The sequence below is a fragment of the Notothenia rossii genome, assembly GCF_949606895.1.
Source record: "Notothenia rossii genome assembly, chromosome: 1".
NCBI lineage: Eukaryota > Metazoa > Chordata > Actinopteri > Perciformes > Nototheniidae > Notothenia > Notothenia rossii.
Window position 1 is genome coordinate 39,054,581 of NC_136912.1, and position 14,600 is coordinate 39,069,180.

General features: G+C 39.1%; 1 protein-coding gene across 2 annotated transcripts in view; it reads right to left on the reverse strand.

Moving 5' to 3' along the window:
- Positions 1 to 14,600, reverse strand: part of LOC307039389 (VPS10 domain-containing receptor SorCS3-like) — a 355,063-nt gene that overhangs the window by 62,200 nt on the left and 278,263 nt on the right. For both annotated transcript variants that reach the window (XM_079681402.1, XM_079681403.1), the window contains 2 exons: positions 4,029 to 4,175; positions 1,487 to 1,589 (listed from right to left, as the gene is read on the reverse strand). In XM_079681402.1, coding sequence (XP_079537528.1) covers positions 1,487 to 1,589; positions 4,029 to 4,175 — 250 coding nt within the window. The remainder of the gene's footprint in view (positions 1 to 1,486; positions 1,590 to 4,028; positions 4,176 to 14,600) is intronic.

The following is a 14,600-nucleotide window of genomic DNA, read 5'->3' on the forward strand; positions in this document are numbered from 1 at the left end:
AAGTGCCAACTATACAACTTTTTACAAGGATGAATTGGCTGCTTCGAGCACCTCTATGTTTTGGAGCGACAGGGCGAAGAGTTGTCGGGCTCCACCAATGGCAACCATAGATAACATGGGTCATCTATGACCCATGTCATAGATCTCTGACCTCTTGAGGTTCTATTAGAGGGTAACAGGTTGCAGAGAAGGCCTAGCCCGGCCGGGGAGTGTGGAACGTAGCCACATAACTACTCCTTACCTCTAACCAATTCAGGTTCCAATGGGGACCTTTCTCCCTGTGTGTGCCTCTCCACCTCTGTTTCCTACTTCTTACTTGTTACCCTTTTCCCTCAACCTATCCTAAGGGAGTGCATGTATGAAGACAGGTTATTTTAGCTGCTATTGGCTTGGACTGTTGGGGGGGCACCTTACTCCGTCTCTCTGTCTGTTTGTACCTGTGTACTCTCATGTTCCGATCCAGCTTCCCCCAAATCTCTTTTTTGTGTCCATATAAACGCCGGGATCCTGAGTCGAGGCTAATCCTGTTGCTGTGGTCGTGTGTCCTGGATCCTCTATCCTGAGTTCTGGATATGAGTCCTGGACTTCGAGTCGTGGCTAAACCTGTCTCTGCGGTCCTGACTGACTCTCATCATACTACTTCCCTGATGGCTCCCACAAGATTGCTGACATCCTCGTGGATTCATCTTCTTCTTATAGACACATGCATTTCAAACATTTGGGCTATATATTGTAAATGTATTATCTTTTTGATTTACACATGGCATCTATTGCACGTCTGTCCGTCCTGGGAGAGGGATCCCTCCTCTGTTGCTCTCCCTGAGGTTTCTCCCATGTTCCCCTTTAAACTGTGGGTTTTCTCTGGAAGTTTTTCCTTGTACGATGTGAGGGTCTAAGGACAGAGGGTGTCGTATTGTCATACTGATATTCTGTACAAACTGTGAAGTCCACTGAGAAAAATGTAACATTTGTGATATTGGGCTATATAAATAAACATTGATTGATTGATTGAGATGAGAGCAACCCATCAGTACTTGTCCCTCAACGTTCTGGCCGCGCCCCTTATTGGGTGAAAATATCTGCTGTCAATTGACTGGCTGCAAAAACAAATTCTGTATGGTAGGTTCTGTAGATATTTGCTAATACATCAAAAACAATTAAGCAAAGTAAAGTGTGCATGTTTGTATCTACATTGAGCCCAAATCCGATGGTTAGTCAGGGAAACAATGACACAATGTCATGGGAATCAATGGATTCAGGGTAGGCTCGTCCTGATGAGCAGGCTGCATTTATATACATTTACCTTGGAAGGTCTAGAATAGCACATCGCGGTGTGTTTAGAACTAGGGTTACAATACGTAACCTCGGCGACAAAACAAAAAGTCTTTATTGCAAACAAACAACAATCACAAACAAGTTGCATCAGAAGAAAGACTATATGTTAAATGGCTTCAAAATGCAATTGTGTTGAGTCTTTTTTTCTTACCTGTGGCGACTATAATCCCCGGTGCAGAACTCTTGGTGGAGATTGTTCCTGACAAGTAAGGGTTCTCTGATGTTTGCAGCTGTAGATTGAGTGAACAGAAAGGCTGCAGCAAAAGAGGAATACATATGTTAAGTTTAAGATGTAATACATATATTGACCAAATTGTCAAAATAGAGCATTTACATTTGCATCTCATTGGAAAATCCCTTTTACCTTGTCTAGATTTAGAGTTTATATGATATTAATTAATCCTATTTTCACAAAGAATCATAATACAGAGAGGGTCAAAAGAAAGGTTTGGAATGGAACCATCACAAAACAAGCCAGATGCATTAGTCTCCCAAAAAGAAAGGAATGTGGCTTCATACAGTTCTGCTAATTGCATTTGTTTTATCATTAAAACAAAGAGCTACGGAATTTGCATTAAAGTACGATGCAAAGTCTCTAGGGCATGCACACAACAGAAGACAATTACATTTGTTCACAGAGCAGAAAAAAGTGTGTCCGCCTTCATCTTTGTAGCAGACATTATGTCACTGGTGTAAGGACATCAAGGGCGATGGGACTGAACAGGGTCATCAAAAGGAATCTACAGCAGTAATTAAAATTTCACATGAATGCCCAATCACAGGGAACTGGTAAGCCACACCGCACGGGCCAGACATCACCTCTTAAACAACACGATCTCCCACTAATGTCTCTCAGCAGTCATGCTGTGAGTTTTAGTTAAAGGGAGACGAGATGCTGTCAACAAATACAGCATGGCATCTGAACTGACTTGTTTTTAAAACACAATTAGTGAGAGTTTATCATTTGTATCATTGGGTGGCTGTGGTTCAGGGGGATAATGGACGTCTACAAATCAGAGGGTAGGTTGTTCGATCCCAAGTCAACCTTTTAAAAGGGCAAGATTGTCAACCCCCAGAAATGTTTCCAATGGCACATTTACTGTATTAAAGAATTTGTGATTTGCCCGATCGAAAACAGTCATGTCGACCCCAAAACACATTTTGAGGTCTGTTGGAAAGAGCTTTTGGAGCGGGACCCTCTTCGTTCATTCCTATAAGAGATGCTCAGCAGGGCCTGACGCCAAAATGGCCTGACCATTTGGATAAGAGTCAGTTTAGTCACATGTTACGTAACACCTATAATTAATACTCATATCAGGTTTTTCACAGTATATTGCAGAGAAAAGGTAACAATGAACTATTATAGAATTTCTCTTATGATGTGACATGAAGAAAAAAGCTCTGTGATCCTCAAAATATTTTCCTGTGGAAGAAGTGGAGGCCCTGCAGGCACTGTGCCCAGTGTAGCTTGAAGAATCACTGAGACAGGTATACTTAAGTGAGAGGGCATGCAGGGGTCACAGAAGTTTAGCAGCTGACTGGAAAATCAAACTATAACTTTTCATCTAAAATATATGGCTTTTATCATTTCAAATGTTGAGTGTTTTGTATTACCAGTGCAATTATACTTAATGGACGGACAGGAAAGACATGCATTATAGTAGTATTAGTATAAGAAAGTCAGCAATTACACATAAGTTTGTTGCACAAGGACACATGACTGCAGGGGATTTGTTGGACGACTATTTACCCCCTGAGCTGCCCCTTCCTTGTTCAGAACTCTTTGTAAATGAACTTGCCATTTCCAAAGTGTAATTACAAAATGTATTCTTACTAAACAATAATATAAGGTTTGCCACAGAATGTTGAAGTACTTTACATTTTATGTAGCACTTGTTGTATTCAAAGCGACTTAAAATAAGAGTATGCAGGTTAATTTGCTTCAAATAGTGCTTGTGCATTCGTTTAGTAGTTTCAAATAGGCTAAACTATTTATATGCTATTAGTTTTAACAAAACTGACCTCTTCGAAAAATGAATTAAAATATGTTATTTTAAATCAGCTGGTTTATTATATGAAACGTTTTATAATTGAAAGGGTCTTCAGTATTACCAATTCAATACCACCTTCCAATAAGACAATGTACAAACACATTTCAACTACATAAAGAAAATGACATTGAAATGTTATCCTTAGTTTCTAGATCAGCTAATGAATAACAACATCTCACTCACTACATGCTAAAGTAAACCATGTATATGGTTACTTTAAATCCCATTGGTAATCAATGGATTTAGTCCATACGACTTGCAGTTCTTTTCCAAAGGAAGAACAATTCATGGGAGGATTTTCATGATAAACTACAGAGCTAGCAGTTTGAATCCCAAACCGACAGAATGGGTCTGGGTTAATAATAATATGACAATACCACATTTACATACAATAGCTTCTTATTAAATACAATCCCCTGTGCATAACATATTCTTAATGGTCACTACGTACCATAACATTGACCCAGCACTTGCTGGGACAACCATGACCTCAGAAAATTAAAGACATTAAAGACATGGCTGATAGCAAGCAAAGTGCTACCGATAATCCATTAATAAGGGTAATGTAACAATTATTTAAAATGATATAGTCAAATGTTTCTTATATGTCTTTGTAAAAAGAATTGAACGTGCATCCCTCACCAGTATGCAGTGAATGTCGTTTCCATCCAGGTCAGTGGCAGGAGCCTGCAGGAGCCTCCAGTCCCGGCCCTTGTTGTAGGTCATGAAGGTCTTCACCTGGTTGTCTTGCCTCTTGTTTGCAATCAACATCCCTTTAATCCCTGCAACCTGACACACACACACACACACACACACACACACACACACACACACACACACACACACACACACACACACACACACACACACACACACACACACACACACACACACACACACACACACACACACACAGGTTAAAATCTCATCTCTACCCTCTCAGTGCTTTTTATATTTACTTCTCCCATAACAGTTTAGTCTTCCGTTGCAGACGAAAAAGCATACCTAGAGCTCTCATCAGAAAGTGCATTTTGTGTATCAAGGCAGCAATCTTCTCAGTACAAGCGCAGTAAAATGCAAATGGTGTGTTTATTCCTTTCTTGCTGACAGTCAGGCAGCAGACTCGGCTGCATTTTTCTTACTCCTCGCTAAGTGCTATCTGTAATTATATCCTTACACGTCTCTGCAATCCAGACAGAACAAAAATGAAGACCGTTGAGAAGTTGTCTGTTTTAGTTGAATCTTCCCAAACACACTCCAAAATCAGGTTTTAGACACATCCCTCAACTTAACCAAAGCAATGGAAATAGTTGTTGCCATAGTAAGGGGCAATGCTGAGTCCCTGAAGGGAGCATGTCTGAATAAGTGGCACTAATAGGCTGCACATCTGACATTGTAATAGAAACATGGCGCTCAGGATAGATGTGGATAACGAGGGGTCCTATCGTCCTCACCCAACCCGACCTGTCAATCACTGCAGTAATTATTTACTGCCTCAACCTCCTCCATCACATGTGCACGCACACACCTGCACACAAACAAGGAGACCCACGCATCCCCACCAGCATACACTTCTCTCCATACATCCATCACTCACACCACCCACACTCTACTTTATTGACAACATGGTGAAGGACGCAGGCATATATCTCTATTCTACAGCAGATTACTCTGAGGGGTGCAGCACTAAAGGAATTCTCCCACTACTTTTAGAAACTGTTATGTGCCATCGCTGTGTTTTAAAGCAGTTCTGCCATTTGAGTAGGAATACAAAAAGGGGATAAAGCTGTAATGTGATCAGAGACAGGGAACATCCTGCTGGTTTTAATCATCTCTGCCACCATCAGTGACGCATGAGTCCTAACCATCACCTTGGAAATAATCTTACATTTGTTATGGAATAATTTGCTTAGGTATTCAACCTTCGACCCAGTTCATAATTTTCTCTCTTTACTGTCTCCTTTCCCATGGCATAGTTCTACGGGTATTGCTGCTATCTCTCTTAAGGAGGAGAAGCTTGGGCGCATTGTTGTTGCCAGTCTATGACAGAGCACAAGCCCCCATGAGGTAGTTTACTGTTCAGGGACGTAGGCTCCCTGGCGCACATTCTTTCCTATGGACGAGAGCTCTAGTTAGATTCAGGGTCCATAGTTGTTTAGTCTCACTGATAAAGAATGTTGATTATTACACTCCGAACTAGTTAAAACCTTGAGCAACAGAAGAGTTCTTCAGAATTGGTTTGGCAACCGCTGTGTCAACTCGTGACACACCACCTGTCTTGTGAATTCTTCGGCCGTAAGTCCAAATAAACCACCAGTGTTTTCCATCAAAGCTCCATCTCTCTTCGTGCCTCTCTGAGTTCTGTTTCCGATTGCTTCAGAAGTTTCCCCCACAAATTGGCGTTTTCATTATTACATTTTTCAGTGTTATTTCGTGTTTTTAAGAAGGGGACAATGGTGGTTACACCTTTTAGAGAATTGCAACCAGTACAGTAAGTCATGTTTAGAAAGTAAGGGAAGCACATGGCTTACATAATTATATGGTGGCCGACAGTTGTTGACGTGCTAAAATGACCACAATGCAAATTGAAAAATGAAAATGTGACAAAATACATGCAAATGAAGACACATCTTCACTTATAAAGCATTCACCAACTGGACGGCAAACTGTTACTGTTGGCAGACTCCGTTGCTTAATTATAAGCGTTTTCTTAGTATACTTCAAGGGACTAGGTTACCTACGTTAGCTAGCTAGCTTATAGCATATCTGCAATAATATCAGAAGGAATCATGTGAGTATATTGTAAATAAGTCAATAAAACTTATATTTTAGGTACGTTTTCAGTGACAGTTGGCCAACTTTACACAAATACACACATGTCAACAGGCGCTCAAATATATTGAGGGTAGCACAAGCTCTAAACAAACATTGTGACTGTATAAAGTACTGGAGTCTGTCGATTTAGTCCCAATAACACACAAAAGGGAATTCGGACATAACACAGGATGGGAGTGACTTGAGTCGTCAACATGTACTGCACATGAAAGTGATTTGTTTTGCATTTCAGGCTAATCTACATATCCCTCATATAGCCATATGTGAACAATAAAACTCAAACATTTGAGTTTATTGCATCATATGATCACAACAAATTAATATAATCTGTCTTCAATGCAGCGTTTCCAAATCAAATTCCTGTTATTTTCAATTCAACTGAGCTTTCATTAATTATTTATTTACAATATTTGATTGTATTGTTTGGTTACATCTTTGGACAGGTGTGGAATAAAAAAATGTCATTGTATGTCACATGACTTTAAAGAAAATACATGTGCCAGTTTTTTTTATTTTATTATTATGCAATAGCCCACCAGTTTAGCCCTGAGCCTGTTTTTCAGGTCTCAGGCTCGAAAATGACATTCCCAGAACAAATGACCATATCTTCCCTTCTAAAAGGGTTAAATTAATAATATTTTTTCTCAAAGTAATGATAAACCTGTGAGTTGGATGTAGAAAAGTCAGAATCAATATAGATGTTTTTTATTTTAAAGAAAATTCAGATTGAACATAGTAAAAAACTGTAAATTATAGTGTCCGTCCAAACATTATTTTGTACTTACAGTGAAAACTACCCTTGGATGATGGTAAGGTAGACTAAAAGCTTTAGGAATCCAAAGTACAACATATAAGTACCCTGTATCAAGATTGATGCAAAACAAGTGACATTTGATCTTTTTAGAGAGGTTTAACCAAAAAAAACTCCACCTCTGAGGTGATTTTGGTGGAAACGGGGGTTTTACCGTTTCTCTGGAACCCATTGGTCGATTTTGGTGATTGACATCTCTTTCTGACCGTTAGAGCCAATATAATCGAAGGGGAATCTCCCCACGCACACCCATGGTAAAACAAAAAGGTGGGGGCTTCGCGCACGCAGTTTTGCTCCCGATTGAAGCTGTCTCTAGGTCTGACATCTCAAAACCGAAAAGCAGATTTATTGCTCATGGATTATCAGAAATCATTCAAAGTGACACAGACACATTGGATTAACCTATGGATTAACTTCAGCATCGGTTTGATCGTTTTAATGCCATTGAAGACCACTTTTGACCAGACTACAACACATGTGAGCCATGTTAGTGTTTTTAGCTACCTAGCTCCATATGTTTTGATGTGTGTTCTTGTTATTATCTCAGAGTTCATATAATTGAGTGATAATGAAGGGTACCCCTCGATTCTGTGTCCCCTCACAATGTGAAACGATGGGTTGAGATGTGCAGCAAAGATAAATAATAAGGTTGTGTGAGTGAATTTCGGTGCTGTCATCTGTTAGCATTTTTCGCTGGTTGCTAATTCAGAGGCTCAGCGTTAGCATTGTGTTTTTTTTTGTTGAAAAAAAGATTAAAATGATCAGTTAGATGAGTTTCTTTCCGTTACATGGATATAAAACATTCATAGTTTATTAAATGAACATGCCCTCAGACACTGTTTCCTGCAAGATATTGCAGGAGGGGCCCAGTACCAGGGTCTCTCGGGCTTAACAGGTTAAGGTTTACTCCTCGTTCAACCATCCTCTTTAGAGATTTGAAATACATTTGAAATGCCACATCCTTCTCAGAGCAGATTTTATACATGTTTTTAATTATTATTTTCTCTCACTTAAAGAGCACTACTTGTTGTAATGGTCAGTAGAAATGCTTTTTTTGGGAATCCTTTTTTTTAAATGTCAGCTGCACTATTTAACAAAGACTCCAATACCCAAGGTTATTTAATATGTATTCATATAAAGGAAAACGATATAAAGATCTAGAACCAGATAATATTTGGGACTTCAGTTAGATGACCCACATCATTAATCCTTAACATCAACTCGTATACTCTTTATATAAGGAATTAAGATATCCATTTCCAATTAAGGCTGTATTAATTGCATTTTTGCTAATCAGCAAAAGCAGCTAAAAACACAATACAAACATATTGTTGTAGCATTAGCATTTTACCCATATAACAAACAAAGTACCATTAATTTGGAGTTCAGTTACCTGACACATAATAGTTGAACATTCACTCCCTTCTAAGATTTTATTTGATCACAAACAACACCAATAGAAAATATCTGGCTCTTTAACTCCTTTCCCGTCTGTTCAGTGTTGAGCTGGTAGGAAACACTGAATTTATCTTTGTTCAACCTAAAGTTGTAGTTGTTAGAAAACATGCTGAAAGTATAATCCAGAGTTATTTTTCTCTCCATTCATCCAACTGAGTCAAGACCGGCCGTGACACTGTGGATTGGAGGCGGGGCTTATGAGAAACACAGGTGAACATGCTCAGCTACAGGTACTTTTGCTCTGGAGTGTCAGGCCATTTTGGCTTCATTCATCACTGAGCAACCCGGAATAAACGGGGCCCCGCCTCCAATGCTGTATACATTTCTCTGTGTTGTTCAACACATTTTGAGCAGATTTTTAATTAGCGGAGCCGTTTTACTTTAAAGTTGGAGGAAACTAGAATCAAGGGTTATCATTTTCTATAAAAAAAAGGTGACCCCATATTAAATATAGTCATTCAATCCTTTGCGTATAATATCATTATCATGGGGGTCCTATACATGTATCTGTTTTCTACAGAATTCTATTGAAAGTTTTACGATAAAAACCTAAAGAGCCTTCAAAATGAGTATAGTTGTAGAAATACTATCCTCCTATTGGGAAGGCCAATTCTACTAACCTTGATTATTTGTGAAATAAATATTCAATGCATTTTTAAATCACCATCTGTGTCGATAATACCCAGGAATTTACTTTTATTTAAACTATATATTGTATTGTGCTGAAGTTGCTTGTTTATTGTGTTTGCTGTTTATTGTAAGGAAAAACTCCATAAAGTCTAAAAGGAAGGAGGAAAAATAGTGAATCCGTCAGGAACAATGGCGGAGTCCGGGATAGCAGGGTTGAGCCAAGTCTCAGTGAGAATGAGCACGTGAAGGATTATTTGAATTATTTGAAGGATTAAAGTAACGTGTTATGGCAGGAAAATTCAATCTGGTATATTCATTTTAATGTCACCTTATATAGACTATGTGTTAAACTTGTGATTTCTGCATTGAGTGACTTCTGCCTAGCAGATACCAAGAAGAGGCCCCTAGGGTCTCTCTGTTAATTATCAATAGTCCTTGCAATTAACAGGGGAAGTCCCAGATACATTTTCAGATATAAGGCAGTTAAAGTCTTGTAGAATTAATGTTTATCTCCTACACATCCTGCAGGCCTGGAGACTTGGGTCACCCAGCAGTAAACAAGATAAACGTCCTTTTGAGCTTATCAATAAAATGTATTCATTCCTAGTAAGCTGACTTTGGGGTGAAGGGAAGTTCAGGGAAGCCATTAAGCCACAAGAACAATTAAACTTCTGTTAATCAACCAAAACTCATGACTTTTGGAGGGCTACAAACATCGTGGAGAAATTAGCTTAAACATGTTTTATTACTCTATGGGAAATGGAAGCAGCATGTCAAATGATCAGGGAAATCTACTTGTTTTAAATATATGTGTGTGGTTGATTGCTTTGTATTAATAATAGCAGTATGTGTAAAGGAAGCTGGAAATATGCAATGTGAAACCTTTTATTTGAAATAAAGATTCTGCAGGGAATATTCTTAAAGAACAATAGCTCAAGTGTCTGAAAGAGCTGCAGGCTAAATGAGTGTGCGGTACTTTTTACTGCTTGAGAGCATAGGTAATGTGTTCCTCGTTATTATTGATATGAAAGTAATTAACATGTATTACGTATATTTAGCCAACTATAACAACTATATCTTAAAACATACTTTTAACTTGTGTGTGGTAACCTGAAGGGGGGAAGATGGACTCAGGGACCAAGGGCCATAAAGGAGATGTGTGTGTGCTGGCTGCAAGATGTGAAATAAGATAAGGAAACTTGTTGTTTAGAGCAGGTTCGTACCAGACACCAAAAGGTGTCTGGTCTTCGTCAAACTGAATGAGACTTTTTGTTTCCGGGTTTCTTCTGCTGTGTCGCACTGATTGGGTGCGACAGGCCATGTGTTGGTCTCTGCCAATAAGATGACCTCTGGGGGAAAGCACGTACACCTCCTCCTCCTGTGTTTTAGTATGAAAGACTGTGTTTTCCTTTGGTTCGCGCTCTTGTTTTTCACCAGCCGTTCCTGAGACCTGTCTCACACGTGGTAGAACCTGAGCCCGGAGTACTCTGCAGAGTGCTTCGTGATTTCTTTGTATTTGTATTTTGTATTGTTACCTTGTATCATTAAAGCCGGATTATTGTTTCACTTGCATTCTGGTGTTTCTTAATCCCTTCCTTTTTCCCGAATTCACCTAGCTTGTCAAACGACACGCGGAGACGAGGTTGGTTTTAAACATCCTCCAAATCTCCAACAAATGGTGACCCGACGTTTCTGAGTGGGGTGTTTTCGGGGAAGAGACCACCAGCGGCAAGAGGACGGAATAGTCCAGGGCTAAACATCTCGGCCTCTTCTGACAACTACAAACAGAGCTCTGTACAATAGGCTACCAGGTGAGCAAACACGATTTAATTCGAAACCTGTGATTTGACCATATTCCAAATTTTAGGGTTGTCAGACGAAGTTTACAGTGTTTTTTTATAGTAACAATGCAAATGCGTGTTTTAGTTGTTAAAACCGAATATTGAGTTTCGGCAGGCCAGAAGGGTATTAAAGTCCCTGGCTTGGAAGTGGAGGTATAAGAGTCCCCACAGTTAAAATCGGATATCAAGTTCCGACAGGCCAGAAGGGTATTAAAGTCCCTGGCTTGGAAGTGGTGGTGTTGAGTCCCCACAGTTAGACTGTCTAAGAGTAGTCAGTTGGTTGTATTAAGTCTCCATATAAGACTGACCCAAAATAACGAATCCACAGCTCGACGGGGCTGGAGATGAGTTATTTGTTATAAGTGATCCAAAGGAGAGTAACGCAAACTTCAGAAAGTCATTCTGAAGTGACCGGGCCTCACTATATCCTTTGGTGTGTTGTGAATATTTACTGGTAACAAGGACAGTAAGTCAGATCAATAGATATGAAGTCTGTGAATATTTACTGGTAACAGAAACAGCCTAAGTCAGATGAATAGATACGAAGTCATAATGAAAGGAGAATTTCAACGGGAGGAGCGTGAGTTAAGAGCTTACGAGGACAGTGGGTTCAAGCAGAAAAATTGAATAAAAGGATAGCAGAAGTGTTAATTGTTGAAAGAAGCCCCCCTTTTCCAGAGGAGAGGCTGAGAGCTACAGCAGGGGAGAGATAAGGGGGTGTCAGTATTTGTCTGTGAGAGTTCCCCCACCCTTTTTCCTCTCGAGAGCAGCAGCAGCAGCCCGGAGTGTGTCTGCTTGCTTTTTTCTCTAGTGATCTGAAGTTGGAGCGAAATACATAGAAAATGAACAGATCAAGGTGTGATTTGAAGTGGTAGATATATTGAAATAAATAAGAAACAATGATTTGCTGCTATTTAAATATAGTCTTTGAGAACTGATTGATACCGTTGCATTGCGTTGTGAATTTCATGGTATTTGTCATTAACTAAGGATTGTACTTAATTATATTCCAAGGGGAAAATTATATTAAATACAGGAACAAAAGAGTAGAAAGTAAAGAGAAGATTTTTGTAAGTTCGTCAGAGGGAATCTGTTAATGTTTAAGCATGACAGAGGTCCTGCAAGAGGTTTTGCTCCAGGCATCTCACACGGTTACACAAAGGGGTGATTTATGAGAAACTTGTGGTCAGGAGAAATGAGATGTTTTGGAAAGTAGACAGAGAGAGAGAGAAAAGTAAGGTTGTTGCTAAAATATAGAGAGTAAAAGTTATATAAAGTTAACTACTATTCGGGAGAATGTCATATTGTTGAATGAGTAACCTAAAATAAGTGAAGATGGTGGAATAGTTTGATTAAGGATACAACCGGTAACAACTGATTAAATACACAGTGATGGTGTACATGAACATTGAGAGTAGATTAAGTTGTTTTGTTCTTCATGCTTTTCACCAGAAGTCATTTGAATTGTTATTATTTTTAAGTCGTGTTGTTTTGTGTTATATTTCTAGACTATAATGTACCCACATGCATGTGGTTTCTTTGTCCCAGTTCATTTTAAAGTCAGCCGCCTCATGGCTAAATCTATTTGACCCCATGAGGTCAAGAGTCATTCTGTTAGACCACCATCTTGTGAAAGACAAATCATTGTTCTTTTGTCACATTTTGAATTAGAAAAGAGTTCATTTTGCTAGATCAATTTATCTATAAAGGTTGTAGTGGGAGTTTTGTGTTTGCTAACATTTTTAGGAACGACAACACCAGGAGATGAGTAAACTCAAGAATCCGTGGAGTGTAAATACATTGAGAAAAAACACATTTTTATACTCTAACTTTTTGCACATCATAGACAAGGAATTTAGACAGTATAAATAAATATTCACCAAAAGTAATAAGTAAAATGGAAAGTAGACATGGGCCTACACTTGGGTCAAATTATATTACTGTGATTTGATCAGTGTGCTCTGCAGGTTTACTATTGTTCTAAGTAACAGTGGGATTTAAAATATTGGAGAAAGTATGGAGATGTTCTTTCGTAGTGTGTGAAATATGTAATGCTTGAAACAGGTATTTCAATTTATGGAAGAAAATGGTTTCCTGAAAGAGTCAGGTTGGGTAGATATGTAACAATGGATGAAACAATTTATAGAGGGAGTTTTTGTAATATCATTAGTAGACATTAATGGTGTTGTTTAGATGGCATTTAGCAACTAAGACATATAGTATGATTAGAAAGAGACAGAGTGGAAAGGGTTGGATTGATTCAATCTCAGTGTGCTAGATTTCTTATGGATAATGCGTCCCGGGACCTGGACTCCCCCTCTGAGTTAGAAAGGCTACGACCCCGTCCCTCCAAGCAGACAAAAGACCCAACCCAAAAGGAGGCTCCTCCTTCTCCATCAAACAGACAGAGAACCGGAGCTGAACCGTCTCCACCTGAGGCATCCAGAACCAAACCGCTTGCTGACATACAGAAATACTCTCATCAGTCCCTCAGACAGGGCATGAAGCTGAGCCACGAGATTTGGCACAGGAGCAGAGTGGGGGACATGAGAGCAGAATCCGCCCTCCATGAAGCAGCAGAGAGGCTGTAAAGGGGAGATGAAATGCAAAGCAGTGCAAGAACAGTGGCATGATGTGGGCTGCAGATGTGACTGGGCCAACAGCTGCCTAAAACAGTTACAGCGGATGGATTCAAGAGCTGATGGACTGAAGAGAAGACAGAATCAGAGGAGTTGGCATAGTCGATTTGAAGTGAGGAGGTCGGGGTCACGGCTTGAGACAACCAGGGGAGGAGAAAAGGAGAACGGGAATGAGTGAGTTTACACATAAACACACTTATTCACAAAACGCGCATAGAAGACACCACATTTAAAGAACTTGAATTGACTTGATAAATAAGTAAAGATAAAAAGAGGTATTAACCATGAATTAATCGATTGGTAAATTCAAAATAGCAGTAAAGAGGAAACTATTAATGTAAAATGAGAAAATCATCCTAAAAACACATTGAGGGTTAAAGGGGGAGACATGAGGGAAATATGCACTACACTTTAAGCAGGGGGTGTTTTGGAGTAGCACAGTGTAGAACCATATTCTTCAATCTTTCCATCATATTAATAAATTATTCTTCAAGAGATTTTTATTCATGTGTGAATAAAGCAGTGATTTCATTTGTTACAATATTGATTTCACCATTGTGGCATAGTTATTACCATAGGAGGGCTTTAGGATGGAAACTGTTTTTAATCCTTGATAGAGTAAAGGGTGATGGTTGCATGTTCGGACACCCAAGGTTCCACACACTGCTAAAGAGTTTAACATTGTTTTTAAGTAGACCGGAATTGAAGATAAATGAGTATAATGAGCTATGAAATGCAGAGCTACACAGATCCTAGTAATGTTTTGATTTAAGATAATAGTTATGTACACAAGTTTCTGAATTAGATTTATTACACATTTTAATACTACTTAGTTGTAAATAAATTGCAGTAGTAGTAGTACTATTATGAAGTGAGTTTTGTACCAAGTTGCAGGAAATGTGGGAAGCAGCCGTCCCGATGACAAGTTAGAGATATCTGACTTAAGGTGGTAATCGGGAATTGATAAATGATGGCGCTCCATATATGACTGATTTTTGTA